The sequence below is a fragment of the Pecten maximus genome, chromosome 11, assembly GCF_902652985.1.
Source record: "Pecten maximus chromosome 11, xPecMax1.1, whole genome shotgun sequence".
NCBI classification, from domain to species: domain Eukaryota; kingdom Metazoa; phylum Mollusca; class Bivalvia; order Pectinida; family Pectinidae; genus Pecten; species Pecten maximus.
The window spans coordinates 41,494,236-41,515,997 of NC_047025.1; the positions used below are offsets into that span (position 1 = coordinate 41,494,236).

Here is a 21,762-nt window from a genome sequence, read left to right on the forward strand (position 1 = left end):
TTATTGATAAGGAAGTGTAATACATTAAACACCTCCGGTACTTTTCAAGAAATATCGATCACAAATTTCTATTGTCAAAATCCAAAATGTTTTTCTGGTCAAAAATCTAAATTGAAATTGCACAACTAAGAACAAGCGGAGTTTGTAAAGGAATATCCTTCCAGTACTCGCATCACGGAATAAATCGTAAACCCACCCCACAATTATATCATAGTGAGTACGCCAGACGGACCATGGGCACGGGGCGATTAGAATAGCCCACCATCTGATGATGGTAGACTAAAAACAAGCAACAGAATAACGGACGGGCAATCTCTAACCTGTATTTATTTTACAACAATCGCGAAACAAATTATATTACCTTATTAACTTTAACCTAAAATTTAAGGGGGGGGGGGGGGGGGGGGGGGGGGGGGGGCGTGGATGAGGTCAATTTGACCACTAGATATTATAACGCTACCGTCACCATAAGGATTATTTAAGCATTAAACAAAAACACCGTGTAACCGTGGGCGTGAAAGAAACCATAAAGACATTGATACCATTTAAAAAAAACAAATCAATCATTATTTGCAATTCACATTTTATGTTATTTTCTGTCATATGATAAAAAAATTGACCTCGCTTGCTTCAAAAAATTATTTAAATAAAAAAAAAACGCCTTTGATATGGTATCACAACACAGTGACCGCAGTGGCCGAGTGGTTAAGGGCGTTCCGGCGCTTTATCACTAGCCCTCCACCTCTAGGTTGCGAGTTCGAAACCAACTTGGGGCAGCTGCCAGGTACAGTGTACTGACCGTAGGCCGGTGGTTTTTCTCCGGGTACTCCGGCTTTCCTCCACCTCTTAAACCTGGCACTTCCTTAAATGACTCTGGCTGTTAATAGGACGTTAAACAAAACAACACGGAACTGGCCTTTAGTGTTATATAGTGACAATGCAGAGCAAATGTAAATGTGATAAATGTACGATAATGTTCATGTTGGTCTCCTCTCGTCATTACGAATGGCAAACTGGCCTCGCAGTGTTTTTGTTTGTTTGTCTTTATCTGTAATACATACACTTTAGTACATAGTTATTCAAATGTGTGTGTCAGAAAATATCAAGGACTAAAAAAATTATTCATTAGATTCTATATTAAAATTTATAAAGTACTTTAGATCAATACTACACACAAACTTAGGAAGTATCAAGGGCCTTAGATCAATGTTACTCAGTTAATTAGGAAGCATCAAGGATCTTAGATCAACTGATGTTACCCAGTAAATATTACAATGACGTTTGACCTAGACGTTTGGAGAACTATTTCCATTTGGTAAATAAATTATAGACTCCAAATTACATGTAAGCGTAAACTGGTGCCTTACTGGTATTAGCTGACAGACGAACTACACATGATATGAAGATAACTTCTAGTGGTCAAGAGCCTAGGGTGGCCAGTGTCTTACCTGTGTGGATACCTGTGTTGTACCTGTGTAGCGTTTAGAATATGGGACGCTCGTATCACACCTAGCCTCACACGTGTAATATGTGTGACTCAAATTTAAGTAGTCGTATAAACCGTGCTATCACTGATCAGTCTGCCGTCTGAGAACTTTTAACGCAGCGAGATTTGGCGACACACGTGCCGACACCGTGACCCGTCCAACCTACAGCCTATATATTGACAAGTGTCTGGGTTATTCTGTCAACAGGATCACATTGAGAAGTCACCATGGCGGACCTCAAGTTATACTACTTCCCCACGTCATTTTACTCCCAAAAGGTATTTATATCTCCAGACTGATCACAACACGGCAGCATTATTTACAGATTATTTTTCTTATAGAATGTACACGCACATGGTACTGTCACACATATACGGTATATATATATGTGTCATGGAGTGTATGCCGATCTATCAAAGTTACTTCCCTTCCTCACACAGACTGGCCTGTATAAACTGAGGAATCAATCATGGAATCACTGTCGCGTTCATTGTTCATGTACACATAAACTAATAGGACATTGTCATTTGATGCTATTACCTGCTTTGGGTTTAATTAACAGATTTAACCTCTCTTCAACTTTCAAGCCGCCATCTTGTGTTTTTTTTCGGGACACTTGTAGCTCGGGGCCGCATTGCCTTTTATGGGCAAACACGTTTTCGCTCTACAAATGACAAGTTCATGTTAATTTATAACCAAAAAACATTAGGCCGGCTTCGAGTGTGAACAAACCGGGTCGTCATTTTGTATGTAGCACATACTTTCTGTATGGAACTGACTACATTTATTTAAAGTCAAAAGTATAAAAAAAAATGTTCTGGAGAGAGGTTTAAGCTGATCTAGGCTGTTTCTACAATCTGCCAAATATAGAGGAATGTACTATATATGAACTGCTATCGTTTAATCCGAAGATTAAAAACAATGATTAAAAAAACTTTGTCTAAAACATATATTATCTCTTTGTTAAACTGCTAAACATAAATACAAGATATCAAGACAAATGGCCAATACGTCTTGACGTTCAAATTTTTTTCGTGGATTTTTTACAGGGTTTTCATTTAGAACCGGCCGCCGGCCAAATTGACCGGTTAGAATGGTGTTTTGGCCGGTTCAAATGACTTAATTCACTTTTTAAAAAATGTCTAAAAACATATTATCGTAATCCTCAGATACATGTGGATTTAATGATAACGACAAAACAAAAATAGTTAGTTTACCAGTCGTCCAGAGCTGATCAGAACGTGCCTACTTGTGCCCCGTTTTTCTACTTTCATTTTAATATCAAGATCACACGTAGTATCGCAAGCGCAAGATCGTCACTGCGTTTGAAAGGACGGTTTTAAAACCCATTTGAAAAAAAACGTCTGGAAGAGAATAAATGCAACAGTGGTAAAACTTTCAGTACAGGATTATACACAGGATAATATAGCCACATCAAACTTTCAGTACAGGATTATACACAGGATAATATAGCCACATCAAACTTTCAGTACAGGATTATACACAGGATAATATAGCCACCTCAAATTTATTTGCAAAATTAAGACCAAAAACTCCACACTTTGTTCTTTTTATTATAGAAATGTTGAGTATATTATTCACGTATTTTGGGAATGTCTCTCAATATATAACTTTTGGGGGAGAGTTAGCTGTGTGAGGGAGGCCCATACAGGTAGTACGATATGCTTGAACAGTGTCAGTGTAATTTTAGGTTATCTTCACCACAAAATTTAAAACATAAACATGCTAATGATATTAGCTATATGTTCAACAGAAACCCCATGATACACTACCTTCTATCACCGTCTTTAAGAAGGAATTTGAATACTATTTTACTATTTTAGAAACGAGATATGCATAAACTCCCCCCCCCCCCCCCCCGCCTCAAAAAAAAAAAAAATAAATAAATTAACATTACTTTGCAAAGTTTCCAAAAGAAATGAAAGCCTTTAAGTGATCTTATCGATCTATAGATTTGTCTTAATATCATTTTGTCAATGTCATAATTGTGTTAATCGGGAGAGTGGGAGTAGAATCAACCGACTGAAAGAGTGAAGGAAAGGATTAGTCATCAATTGTTTCAGAAATGTAAAACTTCCTTTTGATAACTGAGTCATCGTATTACATGTATGAGTAGTCACAATAAGGGACAGAAGTTACTATAAAGAATTATTCCCATAACTACTCTATATCTGATCTGGTACACTGGCTCGTTAAATTACATACATGACTCGGGATTACAGTATATTCTATTTGGTTCATACCAGCTTTTGTTGAAAATATCTTACAAGAGTAGAATGGTAGCAAATTATCCACTCAATTTGTCATAAAGCCTTAATTACTGTAAAATAAGCAATGCTGTATTTCAGTCGTATGTATTCCCGAAGTATACCTATGTGTTATAAGTTATGTATCAGGCATACTTGAACTTCTCAATATATTTCAACATAAAGAAGACTATGAAAATATTTGAATATTTGTCTATCGTTGTCACCATGCTTTGTGTCAAAAGTAAAATAAAGACATTTTACAAAAAAAAAAAAAAAAAAAAAGAGTAAGAACTATTAAGTCTCTGGCAAGGGTTGCCAGAAAAATGGGGACCTGGGGATTTTTGTACTTTTGCCTTTATAGTGTGTATAGCATATTTTCATACGCTTTGATTAAATTTCGGTAAAATAACGACTCTCGGTGATCATTATAACAAGCACCTTTCTGTCATTTGTACCTGATCTCTATAAACGACACTCTAGAAGTCATCAGAGTATTGACATTAAAGTTCTCGTGCTCACTCCTAACTTTCGAAAAACGATGCTGTCTTTGTTTTTTGTGACAGGTTTTCTGGGTAAACCGTTTTAAAACCCAGATTCGATATCTAGGACGTGGCCTTACATTTGATATTGGCTCAGTAAATGTATAATCATAGAGGTTATGGACAGAAGTCACTACTACTGAATTTGAAATGTACAGACAAGATATGCCTGAATTAACAGACCGTGCTGACATTTTGTGTTAATCTTAATAAACTGGTTTTTGTTTTGTACCTGGTGTCTTACTAAGATATAGATAGATATAGAGATGACCTTGAACACAGAATATTTGATAAGGGGGTTGTTTTTTTGCGCCTATATATACATTTTGTGTCTCGAGTTTCCAACTTACATGCTTGTTTTGATGTGTCCTTCCAGAAATTATCGCCCTTCGTAAGGTATTGTTCATGTGTGTTCATAACTGAACTCTGATGCCTGTTTTAACAGCTGTCGAAATGACTGGACCATTATTTTGGCCTCATATTTTCGCCCAAATATTCCCAAAGATTTTGAAAGCTTGCGTATTCAAAGCCTATAGTCCCTACACTTAACCTACTGTCGCTACTACACTCGACTTACTTTCGTTTTGGCTTATTACAGCTGAATTAGGCTCTAATTACAGAAAAGAACTAATTTTGCAGATAGCACGATGACTGGAATCGTTGATACTTCAAGTGTTTCAATGGCTTCTACCCGAACATTTCTGAAACAAAACAAGTTGTCGACATAAGCATGTTTTGGACATCATTGTGCGACGCGAGGGAGAACTTCGTCAGCGGTCACATTCACAGTCGTGGCACAAGATCTCACACTCCGCTGTCCTCGAATACAATCACTGATGATTTCGATTAAACACGACAAATACAGCTGTACTTCCGTACATGACTAAAACGAGTTACATACAGACATCATATACCAATCGATACTTGACGTATACCATACCAACTCATTTTAGTAAGTTTACATTGTGCTAAAAGAAAATTATGACAAAAAATGTGGTCACCGATTTTTGAACTTTTGGTGTGTATGAAACTGCAATAGTCACGGGGTCATGGGATCCCGCCTTTTTCTGTTTCCATAACGCCCCCAATATACATGTAGTCCAATGTATAGACGATGTGTTGTTACGAGGGCTGATTGATAAGTTGTGAGCCTCGTATTTAAGGAGGTACTGAAGGGTGTTCCTTTTAAGTCCTGCCATTCTCTGACAACTTATCAATCAGCCCTCGTAGATCAATAGCTGTCGGAGTTTGAATGGTTGGTACCTTATATGTATATCCTATAGATGATGTATCGTTAGAACTGAGGATATGGAGGTTTTTATGGATGGTACATTTGCAATTATATACATGTATGTAATAGTGGATTTTACCTGTCACAGGCGCTTCTGACGTTGTTCGAGAAAGAGACAAAGTTTCGGGAGCAAATTGTTCTTCTAATGAAAGGTGAGCAGAACGAGCCGTGGTACATGAAGGTGACACCTAAAGGAACAGTCCCCGCATTAGAAGTCCCAGGGACTGTCCTGACTGACTCGGAGGATATCGTCAACTACTTGGATAAACAACTGGATACTGGTGAGTACAGTTAATGATAAACAACTGGATACTGGTGAGAACAGTTAATGATAATGTAAAATAGCGATCAAGGGATTTGTGGTGGGTCCTTCGTCTGTATACGTTTTGTTAACCAACAACCACCAAAAGCAATAATTACCAAATCCAACAATCAGCAAAATCAACAACCACCAGAACCAACCAACGCCAAACGATTACAAAATCATCAATCACAAAATCCAACAATCGGTAAAATCAACAACCACCAAAACTAATAATCACAAACAACAACAACCAACAATTAGTAAAATCAACAATAGCTTAAATCAACAGTCAGAAATATAACAATCGCTAAAACCAATATTCACTAGAATCAACATCCACCATAATATAAAAACCAATAATCACTAGAATCAACATCAACCATAATATAAAAACAAATAACCACTAAAATCAACATCCACCATAATGTAAAAACCAATAATCACTAAAATTAACATCCACCATAATATAAAAACCAATAATCACTAGAATCAACATCCACCATACTGTAAAAACCAATAATCACTAAAATCAACATCCACCATAATGTAAAAACCAATAATCACTAAAATCAACATCCACCATAATGTAAAAACCAATAATCACTAAAATCAACATCCACCATAATATAAAAACCAATAATCACTAAAATCAACATCCACCATAATATAAAAACCAATAATCACTAAAATCAACATCCACCATAATATAAAAACCAATAATCACTAAAATCAACATCCACCATAATGTAAAAACCAATAATCACTAAAATCAACATCCACCATAATATAAAAACCAATAATCACTGAAATCAACATCCACCATAATATTAAAAAATAATAACTAAAATCATCACTAAAATCAACATCCACCATGATATAATACAGCCTCCATGTAGGAAGTGTTTACAAACTAATAAACAATTCCAAATAAAATACAATCTGAGCGATAGATAAATAATCATGATGTCATTTTATTAATCTGTCACGCAGAATGCAATCATACTGGAATGAATGCAATACGATATTATGATTCAAGAGTGCAATTTTGTTACTGTCTTCGTATCAAGTGAATGTTATCAGGTCTGTTGTAAATGTTCTCAATGACTTATATAATTGAAGTGTAATCATTTTTGACTAAATATCCAATGTCACAGAACACAGGATATATCAGATATACGGGAATTTTCTCAAATGTGGAAATTTTCCTTTGGCATCACAGTAAGACCGGAGATAAATAATTCTACCTCATGTTAAGTTGTACGATTCCACAACTGTTTAACACCGAATGTGTAATCGATGTTTTTTTTTTAATTTACATCTGTTTGATATTGGTTTACGTCCTATCAACATATAACGCATGTAAGGACGCCTCCCTCCCCGTATGCGTGCATTGAATGTTTGTGTATGTCTCATCGTGACAGCGCGTATACGTAGCTATAGCTACCTATAGCTACTTCATAGTGTTGTCTCACTGAAGCATACGGCAAAGGAGATATTGCCTCAGGGCACCGTATCATGTCGTCACATATTACTGAAAACCTGCACTATATCGTATGCGGGTAACACGGCTCTATGGTTTAGGATGCTTAATGGTTTTACTGTATTCCTTCGTAGGGACCAAACTGATACCAAGCACTGAAACCAAGATTGGACAGGAAGTCGAGAAGTGGCGAAAACAGTTTAACGCCTTAAACATAGGAGTGATTACTTATGGAACCGTGTTTTACCCTGAGCTGTCAACAACAGGGATCAAAGTTCCGGCGGCTATACGGAAATCACTCGATGCAGGTAATGTCTTGATGAATTGTTAAGACTGCGATATGTAAATTCATTTCTTTAAAGACGAAATATTATTTTGAGTTTGAAAAAAATATTTTGGATTGTGCCTTTCGTTAATTATTTTTCACTTTTTGTTATAATTTTATTGTATATATATCATTGGCAATATCAATTTTGTATTTGTTGTCCGATACATACTAAGTAACAGTGACCCTGTCCTACTCACATTATATCATACATTTGTGTACCTGGTAGTTTAAAGGACTCGCACAACTAAATCAGCCAATCAGCTGGAACCAAGTCCCTGAGGAAAATGTGTTTCTTACGTTTGTAGCTGTTTTCCTGAGTAAATGATATATGAAATGGGTACTTATTATATACGAGAATAAAGTGTAGGGTCTTGAGGTTTGGAAAATAAAAATATATACTCCTACTGATAATAGAATGGCGTAGGATTCGAGGTGTAAAAAGGCGAGAATTCCCCAGGTGGGGGTTCCCCAGTGTACTGTTAATGTCAGGGTTACTGTCTTTCAGGTACCCGTGTGCTCTAATATGCCATTAAAACTATACAATAACAACATTTATCCGGTAGAAAAAAACTTCAAACTTTAATTTGATATAAATTTCACATCATTAGAACTTCAAACGAGCGAATAAAGGGCATTAGTAATAACATATAGTAAATTATTTGGTTGTGTGAGTCCTTAACACCGACGAACATGCTAGTTATACTATACACTTGGTACAATACATGTGATAGTTCATCCCCATAACTGACCCACTGTATATGGATGATTTACATGGGTTATGGAAGATTTAAAGAAATCATCACAGATACATATATATTGTATACATTATTCTACGAATGTACCTCCCCGTCATGTTACGAGTAGCCTTATTTGCATTTACGAAACGACTTGTATGGTATTATTCACCCCACGACAGCAAAGGAATCCATGCGGAATGGCCGAAAAACACTCCAGGAAAAGGCAGACAAGTACCCAGAACACAGAGAGGATTTCCTCGCTAAAATGAACATGCACGACGAACGGGTAGGGAAAATGGAAAACAAGGAGCTTGTTATACAGTACCTGAACGAGCTGGATACACTGTTTGATCAGATAGAATCGAGGCTGGCTGAAACGCGTAAAGGTAAGTGTTTAAGTGGTAAGTGTTCAGTGGGTGGTTAGTGTTTAGAGTAAGTATTAAGTGTTTAGATGGTGGTTAGTGTTTAGATTTAGTGTTAAGTGATACGTGTTTACTGATAATGATTTTGTGGAAAATGTTTTGTGGTTTGTGTTAAGTGATACGTGTTAGTGATGAGCATTCAGTGGCGTTAATACGATCTAGATGTGATATGATATAAAATGTTTAATTGGTGTTATTGTTAATTGGTAGATGTTTAATGAAACGTTTTTAGTGGCAAACGTGTATTGGTTAATGTGTAAGTGATTTGCGTGGGGAAGTTGGTGTTTGGTAAGAAATCTTTAGTGGTAAATATTGAGTTATTTGTGTCCAGTGATTAATGTAAATGACTTGTGTTTAGTGGTAAGTACTTTGTTGTGAGTGTTATGTTGTTTTTTTACTTATATGACAGGATTAGACGTTTGTGGTAAGTTCTATTCAAATCTTTCGGACAATCATATATAACAAAGATACCAATTACGTTTCGTATGGTATCCATGCTGATCTGTATTTTTGTTTACTTGCTCGGGGTTGGCACTTTGATTGTATTACAACATTAACCTCTAGATCTACTTGTTATATAACCCTGTGAAACATCGCCATAACTTTAGAACCCTTTACATGTTCTACAGTACAGGACATTTGAAACAATGACTATCACTTCAACGAAACTAAGTTGGTTAAAATGACCATTTGTTATGTTTTCTGATTCTCATCATATGGTAATTGTTTTTGGAAATATTTTAAATGTTTTCCACCGTCATTATTACGGCTGTCATTCGCTCTATGTGTTTCGGCTTTTGATATTTTACGAGTCCATTTTCGATATATATGGTTTGTTTTCACTGGATCACGCGACAATAATGAGATACGATGTTTGTTTACAGAGCAAGGAGTGGCAGACAGCTGGCTTGTCGGATCCCGGTTCACCATGGCGGATATTAATCTAGTCATCTTGCTGGACCGGCTCAGTTTTCTAGGAATGGAGGCACGGTACTTCACGCCCTCCAAACGACCTTTGACATACGACTTTTACGTACGGATGGGCAAGCGCAAAAGTGTTCAACAACTTCGAGAGAAATTTCAGAGTGTTTCGAAGATAATGCTCGGTCGGATGTTAAAGAAGTCTATTCCTGTTGTGGTGGGAGTACTAGGAGTATTAGCTGGTGTATTCTATTGGAAAGGCAGGGCAAAGTAATAGTAAACAAACTGACAAAAGTATCTCTTGTTTCCGTTGTAGGTCGGCAGTATCTCATAAAAATTGTATTCTGAAATGTTTGGTATTAGTGAAATGTATTAAGCGAGAATTTGATTAAAACGTTGTAATTTCTGGTTGAAAACGTCATCAAACTTTGTAATATGTGGTAAATGTATTCGCCATTATGGATATGTACATATGATTGTATAGCTATAGTTTTGTAGAGGATGTAAGGACATTTAGCATAGATGAAGCTCAGTCATGAAGAATTAATAAAAATCAAATTGAATTTAAAATGTTTTAAACTTTTTTTCTTTATGACAGTTGCTTACAGTACTTTCAAGTGAAGGAAATACAATGTAATGATAACTGAATGATATAGGTTCAATGAAAAGATATTAACACTTGACAAATTAAACGAGCATTAACACTGGAATACAGGAGAGCAGTTATATAATTGTGTGAAACGACATTTATGTGATTGTTTTATGTTGTGAACAGTTTATTGTTTGAAAATACTGCTTAGGATATCAAAGCATACATTTTATATGATTTTACACCTAAATCAATCAAAAGATTGAAAAACAGTATCTCATCATTTGACTGTTTTACTTTGTTACGCGTCCATGTGAAAATCGTAAGACGCTTGTAATACCAATATGGTGACGTTACAAATACTCAATGACGTCACAATGAATCTATTACGTCGCAACATTGTCATCGCGAAGAACAAAGCGTTCCGTTAGAGTCGAAATTCGCTTGTCTTATATAGAGTTTTTTTTTTTAGAAAAGGTTTACCTATATTCTCGGATAAAATTACATGTAAAACCAAAAAATGTAAAAGATAAAGAATAAAAAAATCCAAATAGAATACAATTTACTTTAATTGACGTAAAGATAATAATACTTTGTCTATTGATATAATAATGATAAATCCTCAATACGGAATTGTAATACATGACTCATTTTCAGTCTAGTTACTACCGCCATCAAGGTAAACGTATGACACAGTATATGAGAATGATACATTGAAGGTATAGCCATGTATCTCTTACCTTGTCAACCATTATATATCCACACGTATTCACACAGAGTTGTCAAGTACTATTCAAGTTTATTCGGGTAAATATTAAATTAAATGCTAACCTGACCAAATTACTGTAGAGTCAGCAAGGGCAAAGTCAACCAGGCTGAATTAAAAGGTTTTTGACACATAGGGTATTTTTCCATTTTCTGTTAGCCCAACCACATAAATGTTGGCCGACACAGGTTTTACCTCGCCTTACAAAGCTGTTTATCTATTTTAGGCCAGTAGGGAGATATTGCTGCTGGCTGAAAAAATTTAATGAGCTAGGTGGTCACGTGGTCCGACGCGTCATCTGGTACACCTCACCAGTATCTTGCATTTATAGAGGGAAACTTCAAAGAGCCCCATATTATTTTGTAAACATTGAAAGCAATGACAGTGAATGTCCTGATTTTATCATCTTACATGTTTAGATTTTCTTTCCACACCTCATGTCTGTAATTGTATAATCAAAATAGTAGACCAGCGGACAATATCATAACCTTGGTAATTTACTAATATCACATGTCATCTTTTTATTTTTATTTTTATTTTAAAAAAACTCAAACAATGGCATATACACTATAGGTCTACTCAGAGATGTAAATATCACATATGTGATATATACATCTCTGGTCTACTATACAGTGAGGTGACAAAATGATCTCACTTGTGCAGTCTTTTAACGGTGATTAATTTCCCTAGCCTTGTTAACCATTTTATTTTTGGCATAATTTGATAAGATTTTGTACACTTTTAAGAACATGTTTTACCCTTTCCTGACGTAATATTAACATAAAAATATCAATTTCTTAATTTTGTAAGATAAAGATTTGATAAAAATGCAGTAGTTTGAATTTAATTAGATAGTACGTAATCACAGAACCGATTTTTTTTATCTGAGACGATTCATCGTTTTTTTTTTGTACATTGAACTTTGATGATTTCCTTTGTACATATTAAATCAAGAATTTTTAAATATTGGTTGAAATTAAAGCGTCCAGATAACTTTTTACTCAAAGTATGTTATGATGACATGTTTGAAACTAAAGATCTTTGGATTCTTTATTTAAAATTTAAATGTTTGAAGAAATCAGTTACTGTTCTGATCAATTTTACAGTAATGTATTCAAACAACGTCCTTTTTTGACAATTTCCTTAAAGAATGTTTTATGAAGGTTATGAAGGAAATGTATTTGATGTGGTGAAAATGTTACGCAGACATTCGTATTGATTTGAATAAAACATATCATTTTAAATACTATAGTATGTTTAAACGTATTCAGTTACTCGTGATATCAAAATGAAGCGTAGGAGGCGTGGCTGAATACTCCTGTGCGGAGACAGAGCGGCAGATAAGAACATGCACATATTACTGCTGAGCATTTACAGAACATTGATTATGGTCATAATCAGAGTGCAAGTGATGCAAAAGAAGAAGGAAGTGTACATATCCATTCATTACTTGTGGGAGCACTTACAAGTGATGAACTTACGAACAGAATAGCATGTCTAACAGATGATCAGCAAGATGTGTATTCATTCATAAAAAGACATTTCGAAATAAATTGCGGTACACCTTTACGTCTTTTCATATCGGGAGGAGCAGGTACAGGTAAGTATCCGACAGTGGGAAATCTTCCTCCTTAGAACCGGTTATAGCAGACAAATTCCGGAGAGCCAAGAACCCACACCATTCCTCTTTAAGGATCTAAACTTCTCTTCTTCACATCCTCCTATGGCACACATACTGCTGTAAACCATCACTAATGGGGCAAAATTGAAGATCAATGCGATAAGCGGAACAACTCTATTATATATTCTAGCTAGTTGTCAAATATTTGCTGTCTGACATTTGCGTGTAGGGTTTACTATCTAGGACGCTTGCATCACACCTGTCACACACGTGTAAATCTTTGTGTACATTCATATACACCATTTAAACTTCAACATCTATAGGCCTACGTGTTTATGTATCGGGGAAAGTTGGCGACTCTGATATCGGTAACTTGGCCACACCAAAGGACTCTTCTACAGCCGAATTACTGACAGGTGTCTAAATTATTCTAACCAGTAGGCGACAACTTTGAGAAGTCACCATGGCGGACCTCAAGTTGTACTACTTTCCCGCATCATTCTACTACTCAGAAGGTAAGTATATATCCTGACTGATAACACCATAACATTCTACTGTCAGAAAGTAATTATATGTCAAGAATGATCATAACACAGCATCATAAGCGATTAGTTCCATTTCATAATGTATATATCCAGACTTATCACGATTATTTGTTTGCATAAATGTGTTTACAGAAAACACACGATCGAAAAGCTAACAATTTACATACATAAAAAACGCATGCTTAGCGGATATTTTGAATATGTACTTTAAATTGCGTCTTCGAATCCCAATTGCAATTTGTGACGTGCAATGTTCACATACATTTGTAATTAACCATGTCACACTTGCACCCGGAAATGTAAATAGCTTGAGAGGCTGTGGCTGCTGGTTCTTAACTAAAAATACAAAATTACTAAAATTATCTTAGGTGCTGCTGGCGATGTTCGAGAAAGAAGCAAATTTCCGAGAGCAAGTTGTTGTAATCGTCCAAGGCGAACAGAACGAGCCGTGGTACATGAAGGTAACACCTAAAGGTACAGTCCCCGCATTAGAAGTCCCTGGGACTGTCCTGACTGACTCGGAGGATATCGTCAACTACTTGGATAAACAACTGGATACTGGTGAGTTATGACCTAGATTCTAAGAATGTACCCTTCTGTAAATTTCTGTTGGACTCGGTTTAGCTTTATATGTACATTGTTAAAATATATTTGTATACTGCCAATCATTCGGTGATCAATTCTATTGGTAATACAACATGCTTTATGGTGCTGTGATAAAACCATGTGTCTGACATATTATGTAACATATATCACAGACATTGAGGATGCATCTGCTAAGACTCGAGTCTGTTGTCTCATCGGCAGGGATAAAACTGATACCGAGCGTTGAAACTAGGATCGGGAAGGAAGTAGATAAATGGCGACAAAAGTTTAAAGCCTTGCAAATAGACGTGATCACGTTTGGGATTGTTTTTCACCCGGAGTTGTCTCTGACAGGGATTAAAGTGCCGTCCGTTTTGAGGAAAGCAATCAATTCAGGTAAATTATGAAAGATCTTCATAGTGTAAGAAATATCTGAGACATAATAATTTAATTGGTGGTTGATTTTTGCCGAACGATCATTGATCAAACTGTTTAATACATGTACACGATTCAACAAACGTCTTTGTCAATGTTGTTCTGTTATGTGAGGACCTCATCAGAAATCCAATAGATCGATAAATAATAGATACATTGCAGTCTCTACAGAGAGCGTGATATAATGCCGTCGATTGTATGTATCACCAAACACGGTACAGAATCTTATGTGACTGCCACTAACCGTCATCTTTACTTACAATGTAAACAAAATTAACTTAGTTAACAGGCTGTGGTTTCCATTTCTTGATAGTAGCATTCCTAGCTACCACATCCTGAAAATAACTGTTGTTGCAGTTGATTCGTTTTCAAACCTTCAAAGCAGATAACTGATTGTTGTTATTACGCCCTTGCATCAAAGGTAGGACGTGGATACTTTATCCACGGATAACAGCGTCAGTCAATGGCGTTTTTGTTAACGTGTCATCAAACGTACATATAATTGATCCGATACGATACGTGTAACCAGTCCTCAATATATGGATGGATGCCACTTTAGGAGGCGTTTGTTTTTTATTGTTCATAGGACCGATTAAGCGTCCAAGCTTGGCTGATGGTCAGGACTAATCTATAATTAGGGTTCGCCAAAAGGCACGTTAAGAAAATCCCAATCCAACCTGTCGTTATACCTTGATCTCTCCAAAGTAGAAAAATCCAATTCTACAGTCACACGCGTCCTACAAATAGTCACACGCGTCCTACAAATAGTCATACGCGTCCTACAAATAGTCACACGCGTCCTACAAATAGTCACACGCGTCCTACAAATAGTCACACGCGTCCTACAAGTAGTCACACGCGTCCTACAAATAGTCACACGCGTCCTACAAGTAGTCACACGCGTCCTACAAATAGTCACACGCGTCCTACAAATAGTCACACGCGTCCTACAAATAGTCACACGCGTCCTACAAGTAGTCACACGCGTCCTACAAATAGTCACACGCGTCCTACAAATAGTCACACGCGTCCTACAAGTAGTCACACGCGTCCTATAAATAGTCACACGCGTCCTACAAGTAGTCAAACGCGTCCTACAAATAGTCACACGCGTCCTACAAGTAGTCACACGCGTAGTCGTAAGAGTCTATCTCCTGCCAATCCCCACGATGCTTATATCGTTCAGTATGTTATCGAAGGCCATGTTTGAAAATCTTATTGACAAATGCACGTTTTCCCTGTGAAGTTCCCCGTTAATAATAATATCCTGTCGTAATTTTGAGACTATTTCATTACATTGACTTGATTTTACTTAGATAAATAAAGTTGATTGGTTTACCAAAGCTAAAGACCCTTGCCTTGTCGGGAGACCTTGTCTTGTTTTGATTTAAAGTTTTTTGATCTTCTTCACATTTTGTTATTTGTAATATAATTTAAAATCTGGTAAAATGGATAACGACACGAGTTGTATGTTCACATGTTGAGAGATACTATATAGACTAGAAAATTCAGATTAGACTAATCTCTAGTTACCATACTATAGTAAATTACGAAATGTACAATACACTATTAAGATATGTATATTATGAAAAGCAAATGAAGTTAAAACCCTACTGTAAATTAAAACAATGTGAACATAACATTCAATTGCATGTAAAATTTCCTGTGAATTACCAGCAGTCAAGTATTCTTGTAATCTACAAAGATCATTCATTTTTTTCATAAATCACTGATATGTTTGTAAGGTGCTAATGATAATACTTACCTCTATATCTGTTTGTAAGGTGTTAATGATAATACTTACCTCTATATCTGTTTGTAAGGTGTTAATGATAATACTTACCCCTACATCTGTTTGTAAGGTGTTAATGATAATTCTTACCTATATATCTGTTTGTAACGTGTTAATGATAATACTTACCGCTATATCTGTTTGTAAGGTGTTAATGATAATACTTACCGCTATATCTGTTTGTAAGTTGTCAATGATAATACTTACCTCTATGTATGTTTGTAAGGTGTTAATGATAATACTCACCTCTATATCTGTTTGTAAGGTGTTAATGATAATATTTACCGCTATATCTGTTTGTAAGGTGTTAATGATAATACTTACCTATACCTCTGTTTGTAAGGTGTTAATGATAATACTTACCTCTATATCTGTTTGTAAGGTGTTTATGATAATACTTACCTCTACCTCTGTTTATTAGGTGTTAATGATAATACTTACCTCTACATCTGTTTGTAAGGTGTCAATGATAATAATTACCTATATATCTGTTTGTAAGGTGTTAATGATGATACTTACCTATATATCTGTTTGTAAGGTGTTAATGATAATACTTACCTCTATATCTGTTTGTAAGGTGTTAATGATAATACTTACCTCTACCTCTGTTTGTAAGGTGTTAATGATAATAATTACCTATATATATGTTTGTAAGGTGTTAATGATAATACTTACCTCTACATCTGTTTGTAAGGTGTTAATGATAATACTTACCTCTATATCTGTTTGTAACGTGTAGTGATAATGCTTACCTCTACATCTGTTTGTAAGGTGTTAATGATAATACTTACCTCTATATCTGTTTGTAAGGTGTTAATTATAATACTTACCTCTACCTCTGTTTGTAAGGTGTTAATGATAATACTTACCTCAGTAACTGTTTGTATATCTGTTTGTAAGGTGTCAATGATAATACTTACCTCTACATCTGTTTGTATATCTGTTTTTAAGTTGTTAATGATAATACTTACCTCTATATCTGTTTGTAAGGTGTTAATGATAATACTTACCTCAGTAACTGTTTGTATATCTGTTTGTAAGGTGTCAATGATAATACTTACTGCTATATCTGTTTGTAAGGTGTTAATGGTGATACTTACCTCTATATCTGTTTGTATATCTGTTTGTAAGGTGTTAATGATAATACTTACCTCTACATATGTTTGTATATCTGTTTGTAAGGTGTTAATGATAATACTTACCTCTATATCTGTTTGTAAGTTGTCAATGATAATACTTACCGCTATATCTGTTTGTAAGGTGTCAATGATAATACTTACCTCTACATCTGTTTGTATATCTGTTTGTAAGGTGTTAATGATAATACTTACCTCTACATATGTTTGTAAGGTGTTAATGATAATACTTACCTCTATATCTGTTTGTAAGGTGTTAATGATAATACTTACCTCTATATCTGTTTGTAAGGTGTTAATGATAATACTTACCTCGACATATGTTTGTAAGGTGTTAATGATAATACTTACCTCTATATCTGTTTGTAAGGTGTTAATGGTGATACTTACCTCTATATCTGTTTGTTAGGTGTTAATGATAATACTTACCTCTATATCTGTTTGTAAGGTGTTAATGGTGATACTTACCTCTATATCTGTTTGTTAGGTGTTAATGATAATACTTACCTCTATATCTGTTTGTAAGGTGTTAATGATAATACTTACCTCTATATCTGTTTGTAAGGTGTTAATGATAATACTTACCTCTATATCTGTTTGTAAGGTGTTAATGATAATATTTACCGCTATATCTGTTTGTAAGGTGTTAATGATAATACTTACCGCTATATCTGTTTGTTAGGTGTTAATGATAATACTTACCGCTATATATGTTTGTAAGTTGTTAATGATAATACTTACCTCTATATCTGTTTGTAAAGTGTTAATGATAATACTTACCTCTTTATCTGTTTGTAAGGTGTTAATGATAATACTTACCTCTACCTCTGTTTGTAAGGTGTTATATCAAACCTACCTTTACATCTGTTTTAAGGTTTTATATAAAACCTACCTCTTTATCTGTTTTTTAGTTTTTTGATCATATTTCTTACTCTTATATCGTTTTGTAAGACAGTGTTTGTTATTAATTGATATTTCGGGTATGAAGTGTCTTTCTTTGTTTTATATTCAACTGTGCCTGTCTTGTATTTTTTGTTTACTTATTGTTTAAATTTCATTTGGTCATTAATTCTTAAAATGGATTGTTATCAGCAGCAATGTATATTGTTCAATCCCTGCCTCGCACGTTTCGAAATTAACATTTTATCCAACTATTAACACCAATTCTTCGTTAACTATTTATATGTAGATTTTCGGAAACGTTTGCATGAATTAAAACATACATACATGATTCTTACCTATATTGCAACAAAAGAATCCATGCGGAGTAGTCGACAAGCTCTCCAGAAAAAGGCAGTCAAGTACCCAGAACACAGAGAGAATTTTCTCGCTAAAATGACCATGCACGACAAACGGATGGGTAAAATAGAAAACAAGGAGGTTGTTATACAGTACCTGAACGAGCTGGATACACTGTTTGATCAGATAGAATCGAGGCTGGCTGAAACGCGTAAAGGTAAGTTTTTATTGGTAAGTGTGTGAGTGGTAAGTATTGAATAGTAAGTGTTTAGTGGTGAGTGTTCAGTGGTAAGTGTTTATTGTAAGTGTTGAATGGTAAGTGTTTATTGGTAAGTGTTGAATGGGAAGTGTTGAGTGTAAGTGTTGAATGGTAAGTAGTGTTGAGTGGGAAGTAGTGGTTAGTGTTAAGTGTTTAGTGTTAAGTGTTTAGTGGTAAGTGTTGAGTTGTAAGTGTTTAATGTTTTGTGGTGTTTAGTAGGTGGTAAATGTTGAGTGGTAAATGTGGAGTGGTAAGTGTTTAGTTGTAAGTGATGTGTGGTAAGTGTTTAGTGGTAAGTGTTTAGTGGCAAGTGTTTTGTGGTAAGTGTTGTGTGGTAAGTGTTTTGTGGTAAGTGTTTTGTGGTAACTGCTGTTTGGTAAATTTGCAGTTCATGTAGAACGTGGTATCACGATCCACGTGTATTGTCACTTGGTGGTGGTAAGTGATCAGTGTGGTTAGTTGTTAGTGTTGTTAGTGCAATCTTGACATGGTACACGTGAACGGGAAAGTGTTAAGTTGTGTTAGTATGATCTGGGTTTGAGGTCCGTGGTCGTGTGTTTAGTTGTGTCAGTACGATCTAGGTGTGATGGCCATGGTCGTGTGTTTAGTTGTGTTAGTACGATCTGTGTGTGATGGCCATGGTCGTGTGTTTAGTTTTTTTGTACGATCTAATCTTGATGACTATGAGAAAGTGTTAAGTTGTGTAAGTACGATCTGGTCGTGATGTCATTAGGAATATTGTTAATGGACACCTATAAGGAAGTTTCAATCATATTATCAAGTTTTGAATCTAGATATTGTAGAAAGTGTGTTTTCCTTGGTTTGATATTTGTCCGCACTGGTCGCGTAAGAATGTAGTCTGCTGTTGTGTTACGTCATTTACTTATCATAAAATGATAACAGCATAGCTGGTTATCACGACTTCACGTGTAGAAGATATAGTAGTACTGATAGACACGGTAATCAGGAGATTTAAATGATGTTTGTTTACAGAGCAAGGAGTGACAGACAGCTGGCTTGTCGGACCCCGGTTCACAATGGCGGATATCAATCTGGTCATCTTGCTGGACCGACTCAATTTTCTAGGGATGGAGGAACGGTACTTCACGCCCTCCAAACGACCTTTGACATACGACTTTTATGTACGGATTGGCAAACGCAAAAGTGTTCAACAACTCCGAGAGAAATTTCAGAGTGTTTCGAAGATAATGCTCGACCGGATGTTAAAGAAGTCTATTCCTGCTGTAGTTGGAGTACTAGGAGTAGTAGCTGGTATATTCTATTGGAAAGGCAGGGCAAAGTAATAGTGATTGAAGCGTTAGCTGAAATTTGATTCTGAATACCTTCCTAACAAACTGACAATAATATTATCTCTCGTTTTCTGTTGTAGGTCGGCAATATCTCATAAAAATTGTATTTTGAAATGTTTGGTATTAGTGAAATGTATTAAGCGAGAATTTGATTAAAACGTTGTAATTTCTGGTTGAAAACGTCATCAAACTTTGTTATTTCTGGTTGAAAACGTCATGAAATTTTGTAATATGTGGTAAATGTATTCGCCATTATGAATATGTACATATGATTGTATAGCTGTAGTTTTGTAGAGGATGAAAGGGCATTTAGCATAGATGCAGCGCAGTCATGAAGAATTAATAAAAATCAAATTGAATTAACAAAGTTTTAAACTGTTTTTCTCTATGACAAAGATGCTTACAGTACTTTCAAGTGAAGGAAATACAATGTAATGATAACTGAGTGATATATGTTCAATGAAAAGATATTAATACTTGACAAATTGAACAAGCATTAACACTGGAATACAGGAGAGCAGTTATATAATTATGTGAAACGACATTTATGTGATTTTTTTTATGTTGTGAACAGTTCATTGTTTGAAAATACTACTTAGGATATCAAAGCATACATTTTATATGATTTTACACTTAAATCAATCAAAAGATTGAACAACAGTATCTCATCATTTGACTGTTTTACTTTGTTACGCGTCCATGTGAAAATCGTAAGACGCTTGTGATACCAATATGGTGACGTTACAAATACTTAATGACGTCACAAGGAATCTATTACGTCGCAACATTGTCATCGCGAAGAACAAAGCGCCTCCGTTAGAGTCGAAATTCGCTTGTCTTATATAGAGTTTTTTTTCAAGAAATATGTTTACTTATATCCTCGGATAAAATTACACGTACATAAAAATAACTTTAAAAGATAAAGAATAAAAAAAAATCCAAATAGAATAAGATTTACTTAAATTTACGTAAAGATAATAATACTTTGTCTATTGATATACTAATGAAAAATCCTCAATACGGAATTGTAATACACAACTCATTTGCAGTAGTCCCTACCACCATCAAGGTAAAAATATGACACAGTATATCAGAACGAGACTTTAAAGCTATAACCATGTATCTCTTACCTTGTCGAGCATTATATATCGTCACGTATTTACATAGAGTTGTCAAGTACTATTTAAGTTTATTCGGGTAAATATTAAATTAAATGCTAACCTGGCTCCAATACCAAGGTCACTGGTCACCAAGGGCAAAGTCACCCGGCTGAATTAAGGTGTTTACATGTCGACTGAATAGGACAGAAACTATTTCGGATAGTGTAGGACCTTGCACGTTAGAAGCTTTAACTATTGAACATACATGGCGAATGTCGTCGTTCCGGATATCAAAGCATACATTTGCACTAAGTTTCATTGGTAGTGTAAACTGAATTGGTTTTGTATGTGGACTGTTTTATAAAATGTTTATAAAAGCAATATTCCATCCAGAAGTATCCGACACTGATAAATCTTCCTCCTTAGAACCGGTTATAGCAGACAAACCCCGGGGAGTCAAGAACCCACACCATTCCTCTTTAAGGAATTAAACTCCCCTTCTTCACATCCTCCAATGGCACACATACTGCTGTAAACCATCACTAATGAGGCCGGTTTGAAGATCAATGCGATAAGCGGAACAACTCTATTATATATTCTAGCTAG

General features: G+C 35.4%; 2 protein-coding genes across 3 annotated transcripts; both read left to right on the plus strand.

Moving 5' to 3' along the window:
• Positions 1 to 1,559: 1,559 nt before the first annotated feature.
• On the plus strand, positions 1,560 to 20,423 carry LOC117337553 (ganglioside-induced differentiation-associated protein 1-like). 2 transcript variants are annotated; one of them, XM_033898583.1, is made up of 6 exons: positions 1,560 to 1,765; positions 5,676 to 5,868; positions 7,506 to 7,679; positions 8,616 to 8,822; positions 9,743 to 10,059; positions 20,062 to 20,423. In XM_033898583.1, the coding sequence occupies exons 1-5, from the start codon at positions 1,715 to 1,717 to the stop codon at positions 10,051 to 10,053; spliced, it is 936 nt and encodes a 311-aa protein (XP_033754474.1). In that variant the 5' UTR covers positions 1,560 to 1,714; the 3' UTR covers positions 10,054 to 10,059; positions 20,062 to 20,423. The 2 variants fall into 2 exon arrangements, with proteins under 2 accessions (XP_033754474.1, XP_033754473.1); XM_033898582.1 differs by lacking the exon at positions 20,062 to 20,423 and having other exon boundaries at positions 1,561 to 1,765; positions 9,743 to 10,342.
• On the plus strand, positions 13,005 to 20,236 carry LOC117337555 (ganglioside-induced differentiation-associated protein 1-like). Its single transcript, XM_033898585.1, has 5 exons — positions 13,005 to 13,270; positions 13,669 to 13,861; positions 14,108 to 14,281; positions 18,504 to 18,704; positions 19,740 to 20,236. The coding sequence occupies exons 2-5, from the start codon at positions 13,681 to 13,683 to the stop codon at positions 20,048 to 20,050; spliced, it is 867 nt and encodes a 288-aa protein (XP_033754476.1). The 5' UTR covers positions 13,005 to 13,270; positions 13,669 to 13,680; the 3' UTR covers positions 20,051 to 20,236.
• Positions 20,424 to 21,762: the final 1,339 nt, after the last annotated feature.

Coding starts and splice junctions, on each gene's coding strand:
- LOC117337555 (XM_033898585.1), top strand. CDS start 13,681: ATGTTCGAGAAAGAAGCAAATTTCCGAGAGCAAGTTGTTGTAATCGTC. Junction 14,282..18,503: donor GAGGAAAGCAATCAATTCAG/GTAAATTATGAA, acceptor TTGCAACAAAAG/AATCCATGCGGAGTAGTCGA. Junction 18,705..19,739: donor GCTGGCTGAAACGCGTAAAG/GTAAGTTTTTAT, acceptor GTTTGTTTACAG/AGCAAGGAGTGACAGACAGC.
- LOC117337553 (XM_033898583.1), top strand. CDS start 1,715: ATGGCGGACCTCAAGTTATACTACTTCCCCACGTCATTTTACTCCCAA. Junction 5,869..7,505: donor GGATAAACAACTGGATACTG/GTGAGTACAGTT, acceptor ATTCCTTCGTAG/GGACCAAACTGATACCAAGC. Junction 8,823..9,742: donor GCTGGCTGAAACGCGTAAAG/GTAAGTGTTTAA, acceptor GTTTGTTTACAG/AGCAAGGAGTGGCAGACAGC.